Source organism: Scyliorhinus torazame, chromosome 6 (genome assembly GCF_047496885.1).
Source record: "Scyliorhinus torazame isolate Kashiwa2021f chromosome 6, sScyTor2.1, whole genome shotgun sequence".
Classification (NCBI taxonomy): domain Eukaryota; kingdom Metazoa; phylum Chordata; class Chondrichthyes; order Carcharhiniformes; family Scyliorhinidae; genus Scyliorhinus; species Scyliorhinus torazame.
This window is the reverse complement of record NC_092712.1, coordinates 285,727,807-285,745,948: the sequence shown is the minus strand read 5'-3', so window position 1 is coordinate 285,745,948 and position 18,142 is coordinate 285,727,807. Positions and strand designations below refer to the sequence as shown.

The window sequence follows — 18,142 nt, the reverse complement described above, 5'->3', positions numbered from 1 at the left end:
AGTGTTGTGTTACCTGCGTGGTCGATAACACGTGTTACTCAATCCTTGGTTGATGGTGAGGTCCTCTGAATCTTGTTGAAGAAGACTCGAACTCGTCCAGTAACAACAAAGATTTATTGAGTAACTATAACTATTAATGCACGAGTTCTTTACCTTAACATGGAAACTAGGAATTGGTTAACAAGATTTAACAATAATTACTAAAAGTAACTCCACTAACTATCTATGTGATTCTGATGTTACCCTGTTCACAGTGCATCCACGAGAGAGAGTCAGAGACCCCGTGTGGCTGCTTTTTGTACCCCTGTTGGTCCAGCCCTCTAGTGATCATGTGGTGCTGCTATTTACCTATTAACCCCTTGTGGGCATGCACCTACAGAAATCACTACACCTAGGACAAGGACAGCATGAGCACGGGGAACACCACCGCCTCCAAGTTCTGCACCAAGTCACACCCCATGCATACTTGGTTATGTATCATCATTCCTTCATTGTCACTGGCTCAGAATGCTGGGACTCCTTACCTAATGGTACTGTGGGAACATCTTCACCGCACAGACGCAGCAGTTCAGGAAGCTATCTGACCAGATCTTCGAAAGCGCAACTAGCAATGGGCAATAAATTCCAGTGATGCCCATATCCCGAGAACAAGTAAAAGAAGCATCTACTGACAAACATCTGCATAGTCATCAGTCCATTGAATCTGGCAGATGATTAGCTTTCTTGAAGTTACAACTAGTGTGACAGCTCTGTTGACTTATTTGAACACTTGGGGCCCAATTCTCCATCCAGCGATGCCAGAATCATGCACTACGATCGGACGGAGAATTCGGCGTCAGCCGAATATCAAGGTTGGTGCCGGGTGCGAAAGGAAATTCTTTGCTCCGATTCCTCGCCAGCGACGTGAGTGCAGTCTACACCGCACGGCGGTGTGTGCATGCAAATGGTACAGTAAATGCCGTTGGCATTTCATTAACTGGCCTGACACGGCATTTTCTGGGCCTTCCGCGATGCTCCACCTCCTCCAGGAGGAATTACCGACGGCGAGGTTCACTTGAGGTATTTCGAATCAGGGCACAAGTTCCGTGGTTGCTGAGGGAGAGAGAGGGGGTACTAAAAATGCCCAACATCGCTCTAGTGTGCTGACAGTTGTGCTGCTGGCCAGGGGGGGATTTGCCAAGGCCGGGGGTGAAGTGGAGGGCTCCCAGGAAGTGGGCTGTTGGTTGGGATGGACGGGCACAGATTACCATTGCCACACCCTGCAAGGCAGCCATCCGCTGACTGCCCACTGTGAGCGTAGTACCACTGGTTGTACGGGTAACCCTCGAGGTCACCTCCCTAGGTACCCTCTGGCCCCAGCTGACCCATCAATGGGATGGGCATGCTCCAGGGCAACCATTGCCATCACCTTGGCTGGGATGAGGGCCGGTATGCATTGGAATTGCACGAGTTCTACATGGCACGGATGCTAGCCTATTAGTGGGACCTGAATGACTCTGGGACTGGCACCGCTTTCGTCCACGTAGAACACTCGCGATTCAGTCCCGGTGTCAGCACTTAGTCTCTTAAATGGAGAATTCTGCTGACGATGGTTTATTTTCCTCCTTTCCAGTTTTCCTGATTAAAAACAAGGGCATGAATCTTCGCACAGATGAAAAGGCTCACCGTCTTGGTGAAAATGGCTTCAAATGACTGAATCCCACCTCCAATCCTGCCCCCCCCCCCTCCATTTTCACAGAGGGGGGAACCAGGGCGGGTGAAATCTGGCATATCCGTGGTTTACAGAGGCAGCTGTATATGTTAAAGTTGAGCTGCATTCAGTCTGATTTGACTTTCACAAGGCGGGAGTGGGAAATATAACTTGTGGATATACGCTATCGGATATGGTCCCGGCACACATTTGGAAGAGGTGAGGTGCTCTTTGGGAGGGATAAGTTGACTTTTTGGATTGTTAAAAGTAGACATGAATGTGTGTAAAAGTGCATAAACTTACTTCCACGTTCAAGCTCATTGGATCTGACAAAGGGAGCTATCAAGACAATTAAATCTCCTGCTCGTTAAAGGTTTGAAAAAAACTGTCTGCAATGTTGAAAAGAATCGATGCTTGTTATTTCACTCTCTGTTGATGTCAGCCTGAAGGCTTCCATTACAAGATTAGTATTGCATCACTGATTTCACAGCCTATCACTATCATAGTGAGTTGCCTGTCAGCTCACAGTTTGCTTCACAGTTCCAAGTGCTTGGAAAGTCTTTGCATGGGATTCCAAAAACAAAGTGGGATTAGAAGGGATTAAAATAAATTAAATCTAATGAATGTTTTTTTTATCATTGAGAATTCTTTTTCAAAAATAGTGGGCTGGATTCTCTGCAGCCCGGCGCCGTAATCGCGGACGGCGTGGGGGCAGAGAATCCACTTTCATGCCGTAATCGGGCCTGCCACCAGTCCGGCGATTCTTCATGACCGCGGAGTATGCCGCGCCGCTGGGGGGCCATTACCAGATGCCCACCCAGCAATTCTCCGCTCCCGACTGGCCAAGTTCCCGACGGCGCGGAACTAACCACCTATTGCCGGTCGGGATGCTGGCGTGGCCGCCCTGGTCGGGAGTGGGCGACCCCCTGCAAGGCAGCCATCCGCTGACTGCCCACTGTGAGCGTAGTACCACTGGTTGTACGGGTAACCCTCGAGGTCACCTCCCTAGGTACCCTCTGGCCCCAGCCGACCCATCAACGGGATGGGCATGCTCCAGCGCAACCATCGCCATCAGTCCGGGGCCGCCCTGGTCGGGAGTGGGCAAATCGGAGACCAGGCAGGGCCTTATAAATGGTCGGGGATTAACTGTGCGGGGGCTGAGGCTTGGGCGCACGGCCGATTGGGGGCTCCCTTTTTCCGGTGTGGCTCTGCGGTCCTGGTCCGCCATGGAGCATGGCGCGGCTGCTGGAGGCCGCTGTCGTGCGCACGCGCGGACTCAGAACCGGACGTGCAGGGGCCCGTATGCACAGCTAAAGCTGCGAGATTCACTCCGGGTCCCTGCTCGCCCCCTGCAGGGCATGGAATTCGTTCAATTTCGGGAGTAAAACTCCACCGTTTTTACGCCGGCGTGGGGGACATATAGTCTCATTTTGGGAGAATCCAGAATGTATCAATAGACAATTAAGAATTTTATTTAATCTGAGCCTGTGTGCTGGGCTCTGCCCATGGTGTATACTGCGTGAGTTGGCATGGAGGATGTAAGGCCAAAGGGTGGGGCAGAGGCATTGGGCTGATCTGAGTTGACATAAGGGCCATAAAAAGCTATGGGGCCGGGTAGAGGACCCTGGGTTGAAATGGAGGACATGAAGGACCATGGGGTGGGTAGAGGGGCACAGTTTGGCATGGACGGTTTGAGGGGCCATGGGGAGGGGCGAGGAGTTTGAGGTGGCTTGGGTGGGGCATGTGGAGTGTGTGGGTGTGAGGGGTGATGGCTGGAGGCCTGTTTTCGGTTTTACTCATTCTTCCCCACAATGCCAGAGCACTCAGGTCGGTCTTTCCGCTCAGCCCACCTCTCCAACCAGCAGTCTGCACTGCTCGTGGCGTTTTCGAGGGTTGGTGGGCCCGACTCCCATTTCACCCCCCCCCCTCCCGCCACCGCATATATCACATGTAAATCCGACTGAATAGGGCACTTTTTCACAGATCGGGGGTGGGATTCTCTAATAATGGGGCTATGTCCCCACGCTCGCGTGAAAACCGGCAGCAACCATTCCGGCGTCAATGGTCCCCGAAAGTGAGTAATTCTCCCCTTCCTAGGGGGCTAGGTTGGTGCCGGAGTGTCCCCGCACCCACAACAATGCTACCCACTGTGCTACCGATTCCTATTTAAAGTACTGTCTACAAAGATTTAATTCATAGTGTTTTAGTCATTTGTTGCGATAAATGACTTACAACAAATCCTGATGTTCAATTCTTTCAGCTACTAACTGGATGTTCAATTTTCTTCCAGGTTAACAGTCTGTACAGTGATCATAACAAAATTAAAAGTGTCTTTATTTGACCTCCAGTGTCAGTTGTGACTCAGGGGTCGGGCTCTCACCTCTGAAGCAGAAGGTCATGGGTTGAAGCCCCACTCCAGATGTTTGAGTACAAAACCAAGATCGCCATCCCAGTGCAGTACTGAGGGACCGACATCCCTTTGTTCAACGATGCAGTAAAGCAAGGTCCCATCCCCTCGACGCTGGATGTAAAGCATCCCACGACACCATATTGAAGAAACGCACGGGAGTTTCCCCCGATATCCAGCCCACTATTTATCCCTCATCAAACATCACTATAACAGGTTACCTCATATTTATCACAACGCTGTTTGTGACATCTTGCTGCGCACAGTTTGGTTGCCGCATTTCTTACATTACTGCATTTCAAAAGTGCTTCACCAGCTGTAAGATGCTTTGAGATGTCCTGAGGTAGTGAAAGGCACTATAGAAATGCAAAACCTACATTTCTTGTTACAGTGCCATATTGATGAAGTAATTTTGACTTTGGAAGATAAGTTTAAAAAAAACAGGCGATATTCAGTATCCAAATTCAACGGAAATGAAAATTGGGGATATGTGCAATGGGCGACTAAACTGATGTCGCCTATTTTACACAACCACAAACAGTAACAATGACCCTCCATTCTTTGTGTGAATTCACTCTTTCGTTTGTAGAGAATGAGTGCTCACTTACGGGGCTGGTCTTTGGCACTGGGCAAGAGAGAAATACTCGAGGAGCCTAAATGAATCACAACTTCAATCATGAGACATTGTCACGTAGAGGCTCCTGATTTCAAACAGCATGCTTAAAATAGATGGCATTGACAATAACAATCTTCTTGATTATGTTTATTCCATTAAACCTAGAATTCACAGGGAATCACTAACATTAAACATCAACATAAATGAGGCACTGAGCTCTTCAAAGCAAACAAAGATTAGCTGACCATTTAGCAAGTTAAAATTTACTAGGTCGCCATTCTCATGGTAATTCAGTTACAATCTGTATTACTCAGCTTCACCACCAGGTGGCAGAAAGGGTCTTTGCAGCTCAACTGTCAGTATCTGCTCGACCGCAGGTAACCTTGTGAACTGGCTGGACACCTTGCTACTGTGCAATTTAAGATGTCAGATTGTAGCCAATATTGTCGCCAATTTAAAAAATAACTATTGGGACATGAATTGGGCAGTTCTATTGAAAATATACCTGATGACCCATTTCCCTGCCCCTCCCTATCCCTCCTTGTCCTACGCTTGTCTCAGTGAAATTGTGGGTCTTTTCCATTTTCTTTGAACGCTTCTGTTTAATTGTTATAAAATATATAAAAAATGAGTGGGATAAAAAACCTAGCTGTTTCCCACCAGGAAGACACACAAGCAGAGGTGGCAACCCCAGTGTGATAGCTTTTGGAAGTCACTAATATTGGTGTCAGTGGGAGTGTCAGTTAGAAGGTGTGGCGGGCACACAATTGTCTAGGTACCTGACTGAATACACCGCCGTATAAAAATGTCCAAGGGCGCCTCACAGGGGTATAATCAGCCGAAAACTAGGATCAAGCCAAAGAGCAAACATGCAGACAGGTGACCAAAACTTGGTCAAAGAGCTAGGTTTTAAGGAGCATCGTAAAGGAGGAGAGAGAGATGGAGAGGTTTACGGAGGGGATTCCAGAGCTTAGGGTCCAGGCAGCTGAAGGCATAACCATCAGTGGCAGGACGATGAAAACCGGACATGCTCAAGAGGTCAGGGATCCATTTAAGGGCAGCACGGTAGCATTGTGGATAGCACAATTGCTTCACAGCTCCAGGGTCCCAGGTTCGATTCCGGCTTGGGGCACTGTCTGTGCGGAGTCTGCACATCCTCCCCGTGTGTGCGTGGGTTTCCTCCGGGTGCTCCGGTTTCCTCCCACAGTCCAAAGATGTGCAGGTTAGGTGGATTGGCCACGCTAAATTGCCTTTAGTGTCCAAAATTGCCCTTAAGTGTTGGGTGGGGTTACTGGGTTATGGGGATAGGGTGGAGGTGTTGACCTTGGGTAGGGTGCTCTTTCCAAGAGCCGGTGCAGACTCGATGGGCCGAATGGCCTCCTTCTGCACTGTTAATTCTATGATAATCTATGTTCCCCCCCCCACTCCCGCAACATCACCAAATCCCTGCAGCTCAATATTCTCTACTCCATTTTAGAGATTTTTCTTTTGAATGAGGATAGGGCGCTATTAATAATATCATGGGGAGATGTAAAGAAAATAGAATCAGCTATTACCTTTCCCATGGCACCTGCACAGAGACAATTTCAGACCTGAATCTTCACCCAGGGGAACCGCTGAAAGTTGCCTCCATCCCTCCCTTTTCTGGAACATATGGTTATGGAGATCAAAATGTAAAACAAATCACACAGCTCGTTTTTCTTTAAACTTCAAGATTCAACACATGTTTCAGGGAAGCCTTTGTGCATTGCTAATCGCCACCAGGCCGTGAATCAGAGTCGCTTGGGTGGGGATCCAGCAGCACTGAACAGTACGAAAATGCTTCAAGGAATCCATTCAATACACGTGGTAAAATGGGAGTAATGTAAGCCTCATTTAGAGGCTCTTTTCTATTAGGAGCTAGAACAGGACCACAAGTAATTCACTCCTCCCTCTTTGCTCTGTGTGCCCCCCATGGGTCAGTGATAGCAGTCGGACCTCTGAGCTAGAAATTGTGGGTTCAAGCCCCACTCTGCAGATTTGAGCACATAGGGTCTGATTCTCCGGCCCCCCAGGTGTGTGTGTCTCGGCAGAGTGCCGTTCTCTACTCCCACCGCTTGTCAATGGGATGTCCCCTTGAAGCCAACCCACACCACCAGGAAACCCATGATCGGGAGAGCGCTGCCGGCAGGGACAGAGAATCCCAACGGCCGGAGAATTCCGGCTATAATCAAGGCTGACACTTCAGTGCAGTACTGAGAGAGGGCTGCACTGTCCGGGGGCTGATGTTTTTCAATGAACGTTGAACTTATCCCCTGTCAAGCAAAAATCTACTGAATATTTCACACAAAGAATACAATTATCACCTGTCTTTATTATCAGTATTATAGCAGGATGGAGACTGCTATGGCTGGCCTGATATCTAGAGGGCACACTGCACCACATGGTGGGTATACTGAATGCATTGCTGGTCACATCGGCTACAGTGCAGATTTAAAGATCATGCACTGAAGGTTTAGCTCAGTTGGGTGGACAGCTGGTTCGTGATGCAGAGCGAGGCCGACAGCGTGGGTTCAACTCCCTTACCGGCTGAGGTTATTCACGAACGCCCCACCTTCTCAACCGTGCTCCTCGCCTGAGGTGTGGTGATCCTCAGGTTAAATCACCGCCAGTCAACTCTCCCCTTCAAAGGGGAAATGCAGCCCATGGTCATCTGGGAATATGGCGACTTTACTGAAGATACGCTTGAGTACACAGAATAAATCTGCAAAGGAGCGCAGGGTGGATTTAACAACGAGCTGAGGTAATGGGGAGAAGGAGCTTCCTGAAAAAGGGAGAAAAATATTCAGTGACAATCGGAGAACAAGCGGGCGTTTCTGCTACAGTCACAATTGTGGTGTTGGGTGCTCTGGTGCACAGATGAGCCAACACAGTTGTATGTGGTACAACTCTATTTTATTTTAACTCTTATAATACAGTTCGTTCTGGATACTCTGCACGTGCTGTCTCCCTGAGTGTGTTTGGTGGCAGATGTGTCCTGGTCCTCCTCTGCAGCTAATACTGACCACCGGGGGTCGTGTCTGTGCTTTTATATCTTTCTGTCATTGGTTGTGGTGTTGTGTGTTCTGATTTGTCTGTTGGTGTGTCTATCATGATGTGTGTGTTTGAATATCATGACATCTCCCCTTTTTACAAAGATATGTGCCTACGTGGTTATAAATATAATTGTGTCGTGAGTGCATCTAAGAGTGTGTGTGTGTGTTGTGTACAGCGTGTGTATATGACGTAACTATTTACATGGGGCGATGTCGGGTGCGTCACACTAACAAGGTTGTACCATAACAAAACTTGGATACGAGAGAAAAAAAAACGTGAACATTGGTCTGGTCAGACGATATCTGGAACAATAAACAACAACAGGTTATAATACAGAAGTGTTTGACTTTTTGAACGTATGAACAGCGTTATAAGTCCAGTCTAATGGGTGACCGCCTCAAGAATGGGCTGGTCCTCAAGCCGGTTCAGCTGTGGAGATTTGTGGTCACACTGGTTCACCTTGGACTGTTGGAGGTGATGCTGTTGCCGAAGTCTCTACTTTACCATTTGTTGTACTTCGTGCAGTGCTTGGTTTTTTCATTCGTGCAAATATAACATTCAACATCTTTGTTAGTGGTGCCTTGGCTGTGGTTTGGTTCTGGTGGCGATGGAAGGGGCATGATCCGTGGCATCTCCACGAAGTCATCCTTGGGAACCAGTGGAGGATCCGGCGTGTGCGTACGGTTCAGTTGCGAGCGTGGAAGGCGGCGCAAAGCTCGCTGATTGCGCCTACGCACCAATCCATCCGCCCTGCATGCCAGGAACAAGGTGGAGTCTTTTTTCTTTTTATGTTTGTGGTGGACGGCATCTTGTAGCCGATGGGTCGTTGCCATCGAAGTAGCACCATCACTAATATCATGCAAGGCGATGACTGTGCCAGATGTGGAAGTTGGCCGAGACCGTGCACGCGGGTTCCGGCCACCTGCTGTGCCGGAAGGGCGACTCCGCAGAGAAACGTCGAAGCATGTCGCCTTGGAGAGAGAATTGTTGCTCGCATCAACGTCTGGCGATGGCGCGAATTGGTGTGTCCATCTTGGACCGCCGGTGCTGGTTGCCACTGCCGACCCAGTGGGACTGCCACGCGATCCATTCCCTGTCGCCGTGGCATCCGCCGTCACCCTGAGCGTGCCATCACCGAGGCCGCAACACCGCCCGTCCGGAGTCCCAACAGGTTCACTGGAGGCAGCCGAGATTCCCTGAAGCTGCACTTCTGGAGTCGGAACATGCAGGAATGCACCAACCAGTGGAGAGGCTCGAGCCATCGAGGGTGGAAGCGGTGCGCCGCCACCACAGTCGTCAGTGGTCCCACCGTGATCGTCGAGTGCCTCGGTACGCACTAGGCGAGGTCTGTCACCTTGCACCTTTTGCATGGGAAGTGGGATGCTGTCGTCACTCGTCTCACATCCCGTGGATAGATCCTCATTAGCAGCTTGCTGTTCACTAGGGTTGGATAAATTGTCAGAGTTTTCATCTGGTGGTGCACACCATGTCGGTGGACTGTCATTGTCTTGCCGTTGTCCTTCATTTGGGCTTTTCTTCTTTGGAATTTTAAATCTTCCCCCAGACATTGCAGAACCTTGTTTATTACCCCCAAATTCTCCCATATGTATGGTCTCGAATATAGGATCCAATGTTTCTATCGACATTGTACTATTTTCCAAAGAACATTCCGTTTCACTTTTCTTCTCAGGTACCTCATATGTATCTTTGTCTAATGTACATGCCTTCATGGTCTCTGGGTCTGATTTTGCTGGGACTGGCATGGTCACAGTCTCTCTTTTACTGTTCTCAATTGCCCACATTATACTCCCCATACATAACTGCTTAATCACTGGGGTTAGTGTGGTACAATGGATAATCGGGTCGACCTTATCTGCATCTTCACCATTAGTGGAAAGCACACTTGGTTCACTTGAAACTGCTGTGGGTTTTAAATTCGTTATCTGGCTACTCGATGTCGGTGTCCTCAGGATTCTTGCTCCAATGTTCTGCTCATTTATCAGTGGAGTGTGTATAGGTTCAATGCAATTAATGTTCCCCTCAAGGTTTGAAGAGTCATTACTGACTAACTGCTGGTCTCCGAAGTTGGGATTTTGCGGCGTTGTGTTGAAGGGAGACATTTGTCCCTGCTGTAGATATGATTCAGGTTGTGTTATTTCCATTACCTGAGGATCAATGTCTTGTCCATTTTTTCGATCCGTACTAAAACACTGGCAATTCTCAGTCTGCTCCTTGCAAGTTAAACATTCAATAAATTTCTTTAGCAAATCCTCAGCAACCTTCTGTGGCCGTGCAGCATGCGCAAACGATACTTCCGGTTCTGCGCACTGCTCGCGCAACTGTGCTAGCGTGATACCTTTAGCAAGATGGCCGCCGACCTCGACCCAGCCCTCTCTCAGGCTCGGGATTTCGGCCTCTGAGAATTCGGGCTCCGGGATCCCAGCCACGAGGTGAGTACTGCAGCTTTTCTTACCTTTATTTGCCGATTGGATTGCGTTTTCTTCACAGTACTTGGAAAATTTGTCCAGGACTGCCTGGTAATCGTACCTTTGCTGCCTCCTGAAGAACCTGAACCTTGTGAATATTTCTCTTGCCCTTGCACCGGCGATGGTGAGGAGAAATTCAATTTTTTCGCTATCATCCAGGTCTTGGAGTTCAGCTGCCACCAGGAACAATTCGAACCATTGCCGGAATCGCCGCCAGTTTTCGCGGAGGTCGCCGTGGCACTGGAGCGGCTGCGGAACCGGGAGCTCTATCATTTTGCCTGGGCACTGCTGGTTGTCTCTGAACACTGAGGTATGCCGGCAGGTATCGATCCACTCCTGTACCATGTGGTGTTGGGTGCTCTGGTGCACAGATGAGCCAACACAGTTGTATGTGGTACAACTCTATTTTATTTTAACTCTTATAATACAGTTCGTTCTGGATACTCTGCACGTGCTGTCTCCCTGAGTGTGTTTGGTGGCAGATGTGTCCTGGTCCTCCTCTGCAGCTAATACTGACCACCGGGGGTCGTGTCTGTGCTTTTATATCTTTCTGTCATTGGTTGTGGTGTTGTGTGTTCTGATTTGTCTGTTGGTGTGTCTATCATGATGTGTGTGTTTGAATATCATGACAACAATGACAATAATGAGAGAAAGTGGGTGGAAGCCTGAAAGAGGGAAAGAGCTGGAGATGAAAAGAAAGGCAGGGAATAGTGGATGGGAAGTAATAAAGAGTGAAAAACATCGTATTGTTGAAATAAAAGAGGCAAATTTAAATATTTGCCTGCAAGCGGCATTGCTGAAACCAATCCGTGTTTGTCTACTTTCCTTTCCCACAGAAGGTGTTCGCAGTTAAGCTGGTGGCTTTTGCAGCTTTTACCCTGAGACCTGAAATGAATTGTTCCCATTACCAATAAGGATATTTCAACTCCATTTGCCTCTGGGCATGTCATCAACTCAGTGGCGATGGACTGACCTACAAGGTTTCGCAATCAGGCACGCATCCTGCAGGGGGAACAGTGCTTGTGGCTTGGTGAATTGGCTCTCAGAACCCTTCCTGAATCCTGCCCTTTTTCCAAAGGTTGGGACCACTGGAGGCTGGCGCTTTTTATGTTGAATCATGTCATCAAAAAGGCAGGACAAGCGCTTGAAACTTAAATTTTTACTGTAACGCTAAAACAAAGTCCTGGGGTACGTTAGGAACTTTAGAATTTTCCAGCTTTAGGCCATCAAACATCCGCCAACTCTCCCAATGGTTCAGACACTTTATCCTGTTCCTCTTCCCTTTAGAGACTTCAGAGATACGAGGATTCTTCAATATAGCAAAGAACATTTTAAAAAATTATATGATAGAGGTGTTGGAGATTGTAAGGACTTATTGATAAAATCACATCTACGCTATATCCACAATAGTAACTTGTCCTGAATCCTCCGCCAGCGGGACTCTCTGTTCCCACCAGCAGCGCATGCCCGGCCACAGGTTTCCCGGCACCGAGGGGTGGCTACAATGGGAAATCCCATTGACAAGTGGCATGAGTAGAGAATCCCAGTGGAAACATGTGGCTGGGGGATGGGAGAATTCAGTCTCTTGTGCTTATACCGTATCCTTCCCACCCTGAACTTGACATTGGGAAAGGTAGCAAGCGGCGGGTTCCCAACGAGTGACACTCCATCCTCTGGGAGGGGCGTTAAATTCAACTCTCTACCTCTCTTTCCAAAGACACTGCCTGAACTGTTGAGTATCTTCTGCAACCCAACGCATTTATCCTCTGCTGCTTAAAATCCTTACAACGCCAACTCATTTTTGCTCTTCACATTTGTGCCTGCTACACCCAAGTCGTGATACCTTACAGATGTTGAAAACGGTGAAGAGGTGGAGAATCAGAAAATGAAGAAAAAAATGTCTTACCTTCTTGTAGAGGCTCCTCAGATCCCGATATTGCCACATACTGTTCAGGACTTGAGACGCCGCCTTCACCACCTTCGGCGAATGTCTGTGTGCAAAAACACCACAGCACAAGTTAGAAGCCACACTGTCTCTCTGGCTGACCGGACTGGCATGTGCTGAAATTGTCGGGGGGAAATGGGTCATCGGAGGAAAAAAACTTAACAAAGTTGACAACACCAAGCTGTCAACTACACATTTGTTATCGACCAAGCTTTTTAGTTTCAATTAAGGTTGGAATAAATAAGTCTGAACAAATAGTTTTCGAAGGTTATGTAGTGTATGATTGGTTTAACTCTGTAGTTGCAGCTTGAAGATCAAAATATTTACTCTCTCTAGCAGGAAGCAAACTGTTGAACTGCTACCCTCCTTCAAAGCACCCGACTGATGAGAGGGTGAATCAACAATTGAAAGGCAAGAATACGTGATCTGTAGCGCGAATTTGCGATACAGTCATTGGTATAACGGCTCAAGAGAGGGAGCAGAGCTCCAGCCCAGATTTTGAGCCTGAATGGATTGGAAATTCCTAATTACAAACCCGGTACCAAATGTCTGTTTATTTTTGCATGGCACAGGTCGGTTTTCTCTCAGGTGTTGCTCGTGGGTCAGTGGTGGCACTCCCACCTCTGAGCCAGCAGGTCACATCTCCGAGTCCCACTTCAGAGGCTTTGAGCACATAATGCAGGTGGTCACCCTGGTGCAGTGCTTTGGGAGTGCCGCACTGCTGTAGGCGCTGATCTTTCCGGGTGGAACACAAAACCGAGGGCCTGCCTTCCCTCTCAGGTAGACCTGAAATGTCCCACGGCCCTGTTCCGAAGATGAGCGGGAATATTTTCCCTGGTGCCCGAGCCAATATTTATCTCTCCGACATTACTCAAACAGATTTTCCAGTCATTGGCCGGGATTCTCCATTCCGAATGCGCCTCGCTACCTCTGCCAGTGAGAGCGGAGAATTTGACACTCAGCTAAAACTCCGTTCGCTACAGCGGGGACGGAGAACCCCGCCAATTATCTCATTTCTTTTTTTAAAAAATGTATTTTATTACAAACATGTGTCAAAACAGGTTACAGTGAATAAACGCCCCAGGAAAAATACCAATTATCTAATTTCTGTTGGTTGGCCTTGCCATGCGCAGACAGTATGTCGTGTTTGCCATATTGCGAGAGTGAGCACACCTCAACTGAACCTCACTGACTCAGGTTACGCAAGGTGCTATATAATGGTGCTATATAAATGTAAAGTCATCCTTCTTTCCATTTCCTGCAGTGACTTACAACTTGAAGGTATTTGTTGCAAACATCGGAGTTCTCGGCACCGTCTCATTCCTTGCTCTGTCTCTAACTGCCCAAAAGTTAGCAGCAGCTCCCAATCGAGCCTCTATAATGATGGAACTGACCATGTTGTCACTTCATTCTGAATTGGAGACCCTGGCACAAAAGACAGGGAAACCTAGCTGGTGCAAACTGGTACTCTCGATTTGAATCCATCAGAGGTTGAGTCACTCACAGACATTTATCAGCAGGCTTTCTGCATGTTTTAAGCTGTTGAAACTTGGGTGAGGTTTACAGATGTACAGAGCAGCTCATGACCAAACAAATTATTCTGTCAATGCTGAGGTGTTCAGGTGAAAAGTGGGTTTTCTCCTCTGAGGCATCCTGAAGTTCTTGAGGTCTAACTCTGATTTTTCTTCTGGTTCCCTCCCCCTTGTGTCAGCTCATCACTGGCGTCGAGATGTGCAAGACACCCGTGCCAACTGTTAACGCCGAACACCAAATGCAAATAGTTTTGCAAATGAAATCATTGGCAGTCCTCTCATTGCTGTTAAGTTCTGCATTTTTATTTAAATCTCTAGAGGCGCCCTGGACACAGTGGCGCTCCCATCCCCACCGAACAAAATACTCAACAAGCCCAGCGGTGATAGGAACACGCCGGTCGTGGAACCAACTATGACAGCACTTTGTGTTAACGAAAATATCCATAAAGGCCCCCATCTGCAGCAACCACAGGTTCACGCCCGAGGCAATGGACGCCACTTTCAAAAGGTGGAGGCAGGACGGAGGGACGCTGACAGTTAGGGACTTCTACACCGACAACAAACTAACAACACTCGAGGAACTAACAGAGAAGTTCCAACTGACAGGGGCAACGAACTAAGAAATATGCAGGTCAAAAACTTCCTAAGGAGGGAAACAAGGACATACCCAAGACCACCGCAGCAGTCATTGTTAGAGGACCTACAGGAAGGGGAACTGTGGCGACCTGTATGGGCGACTATGGGAAAGGGAAACACACAACTGAGTGAGACAAGAGAAAAAAGGAGGTCTTGGGGTTTGAAATAGGCTGGGTCTCTGGAATGGAGGAGGGCATAGGATCAATTCCACACTCCACGTGCGCAAGGCTAAGCTTAATGCAGCTGAAAGTGGTACACAGAGCCCACTTAACTAGAACCCGAATAAGCAGGTTCTTCCCGGCGGTGGAGGACGAATGTGTACGGTGCCAAGGAGGCCCGGCCAACCACGCCCACATGTTGTGGTCTTGCCCAAGACCTGTCAGGTTCTGGACAGCCTTCTTCGAGGCAATGTCCAAGGTGGTGGGGATGAGGGTGGAGCCGTGCCCAAGAGTGGTGCAGTCTTCGGAGTCTCAGAACAGCCAGATCTATTCATGGGGAGGAGGGCCGACGCCCTTGCCTCTGTCTCCCTCAACGCCTGCCGATGAATCCTGCTCGGCTGGTGATCGGCAGCACCACCCTAAGCTGCAGACTGGCTGTCCGACCTATCTGAATTTCTCCAGATGGAGAAAATCAAATTCGCCACCCGGGGGTCGGAGGAAGGCTCCCACAAAACGTGGATCCATTCACTCAGTTGTTCCATGACCTGTTCAAAACCAACAGCCAGTAAGCCAGAGGGAGCTGAAAGCCACAACACAATAACGTATACCAATGAAAGGGTGGGGAGGGAACAACGAAACATAGAACCCAACCAAGATCAGCAAACAACAAAATACACGGCGTCACGCCAATCGCATAGGGACAAAATACAGGCGCTGAAGAGGAGAGAGGGCACAGCACCCGACTACAAAAGGAGGGTGTGTGTGAAGAAATGGGGGGAGTAGGAAATGGGGGGGGGGGGACCTGATTGGGATTAAGCACACACTGGAGAATGCAAAACAAGAAGCCGCACCCGATGTAAATAACTAAAAACATTGATGCATAAACAATTTTTCCTTATTTTTTTGTTCGCTCTTTTTGTTTTGTTTTATTATTATTACTTTATTACTTGATACCTGTTATTTTTCAATGTATGTTGCCTTTGTTGTGTATATCTTAAAATTCTTAATAAAAACACTTTAAAAAAAAATCTCCTAAGAGACATGAAACTTTGCTTCCATCTTCTGGCAGACTTTGTGACTTTCCAGTTTGGGTTTTATGCCATGGAAACCAAAGGCACCCTAAAAGGGTTAATGAAGTGTGGAATTCTTGGGTCTTCTGGGGACACTTCTATGTTGGCGGGTTCATTTTCTGAGCAAACGCTGATGGTGGGGAAGGTGGTGGGCATGGGCTGGGGAGGTTTGCGGGGGCAATGACGTCTCACTTGCTGGCAGGATTTATTGTACAGAGGGAACTGAGGTGAGGGTGACACCCCGCAGCATCTTCCGCAAAGTGGACTTTGAAAACTGCCTTGTCCGAAATGACTGCCTTCAATCAGCAGGGTCCAAAACATAAAGCAGGCCAAGGGGATAGATCTTGGCTTAGTGCAAATCTGTAGAACGGGCAGTAGCCAGTCGACAGCTCGTTTCACACCTCACAGTTTTTACATTCATTCAGTGGGGAGAGATGCAAGATGTAGGCTGACCCATTATCACCTGCTTTGCACTATCACCTAGGGGATACAAATAAGAGACTCCTAAATTTCCCTGGCATCAGGCTTTAGATTGTGAGGTAATTCAGCAGAATTATACCTTCCCCCTCTAGTCAAGCTGTGGGAAGGAATTTAAAATGTTAACAACGATAATCCAACTGATTTGCAGGTAAAATCTGAGCATGGATTATGTAATAGCTGGCCCCTTTAAGGGCCCTACATCGGGGGATCGTGTGACCTCCCCCTCCATCACCCAGTGCGAATCGAGTATGGGGACCTTGGTGCAGAGCCTGGGCTTTTGCAGCCAGAGTAGATTCTAGAGCTTGTAGTAATAACACCGTGAAAGACTCTGTGTAAATACTGTGTGTAAATAAACCATTATAATTCATTATACATATTGACTAGTGGTTGTCAATCCTTCCTTTACTACATTGGCGATGAGGTAAATCGGAGCGACTTTGTTAGCAGTGAGGATTTCAACGAGATTGTTGTTAAAAAACTGCAAAGTGAATCAGATCATTCGAGGCCTCCCTTTAGGGAAATAGAAGTCTTCAATCTGACTACTGAGAATTGGATGCAGTATATCGAATGGCCAGAGCATTGTTTCAGGGCTAACCGAATAGAAAGGGGTGGGAGGGCTCTGATGGAGACCATCACAGCATACATAGCCAGGCCAAAGCTGAGTACTGCGACTTTGGATCAGCCTTAATGACATGCTATGATATTGCCTAGTATGCGGTGCGAATAGCGTAGCCATGCAAAAGAAAGCATTGGCTGAGTCCGAGTTGACTTTCAAGAAGACGTTAGAAATGTCATCAGCAATTGAGAGTGCCGAAAAGGCTGCCCAAACGTTACAAGGCGAACAAACTTCGAAGTCCATGTGGTGAACCACTGTACACCTGTATTAGGGGATGTAAGGTAGGACCTGTACTATCGGTTCGCCAGCAGCCCCTGCCGGCTGGCTCCGCCCAGTAGGAGGAGTATAAATATGCGTGTCCTCCATTCAGCTGCCATTTCGCCAGCTGCACAGGAGGCCACGCATCTGACTGCAATAAAGCCACAGTTGTACCCAACTTTAGTCTTTGTGCAATTGATTGTGCATCAGTCCACCAGTTAGGGCGGGGAACAGTGAAAAGTAATGGTGCCAGAAGAGAGGGCACGGGATCAAACTCAGGCAGTGAATTTAGTTCAGAATTGGGAAGAATTACTAAATACCCAAAATTCAAGCCGCCTAGAAGCAACATAGAGTGCTTTCAACGTGGGGCAAACCACTCTCCAGAATGTGTGTAAATTAAAAGGAGCCGAGTGTTAAGGGTGTGAGAAAAGAGGCCATCTAAGGCAGAAACGTAGAAGCAAGCAGGCCCAACTCAGTACAAACAGAACAAGTAATCAAGCGTTGGTAAATAACCTGGGGGATTGTCCAGTGGGAGAACGTAGTACCATGTCCTTAAACAATGTGGAAGAGGGTAAGGTAGACCCCGTCACAGTCGTGCTCATCGTAAACGGCCGGCCACTAAAAATGGAAGTGGCACGGGGGCATCAGCTATTGTTAGAAATAAACATGCCTACCGTTATCCAAAAGAAGGAAGTCAAACACTAAAGTTGCAAAACATTACAGCAAAATTAGCCACGTAAACTGGAGAGGCTATAATGAATATAGGAGGAACAATTGGATTGGATTTGTTTATTGTCACATGTACCGAGGTAAAGTATTTTTCTGTGAGTAACTCAAACGGATCATTTAGTACATAAAAAGAAAAGAAAATACATAACAGGGATAAGAGATGTAAAAAGAGGATCTGTTTGGGAGAGTTGACAGAGAGTTGTCACGCTCCGGTGCCATCTTGGAACAACTGCAGCCCCTGTGAGTTACGGACAGCAGTCAGCACAGCTTCCACTAATGGTGGTGTCAGGCCAGGGACTGAACTTGATGGGACATGAATCTGGATGAAGTTTCAAAGAGGTACCAAGAAGCAGGAGTGTGGGCAGCTGTGGTTAGCACTCCTGTCTCACGGCGCCAAGGTCCCAAGTTCGATCCCGGCTCTGGGTCACTGTCTGTTGCACATCC

At 48.0% G+C, this 18,142-nt stretch overlaps 1 protein-coding gene across 7 annotated transcripts in view; it reads right to left on the bottom strand.

The window, feature by feature from the left end:
• The window catches only part of LOC140425471 (catenin delta-2-like), a 1,686,689-nt gene that overhangs the window by 44,285 nt on the left and 1,624,262 nt on the right, over nt 1-18,142 (bottom strand). For all 7 annotated transcript variants that reach the window (XM_072509780.1, XM_072509779.1, XM_072509782.1 and 4 more), the window contains one exon: nt 12,181-12,265. In XM_072509780.1, the coding sequence (XP_072365881.1) occupies nt 12,181-12,265 (85 nt within the window). The remainder of the gene's footprint in view (nt 1-12,180; nt 12,266-18,142) is intronic.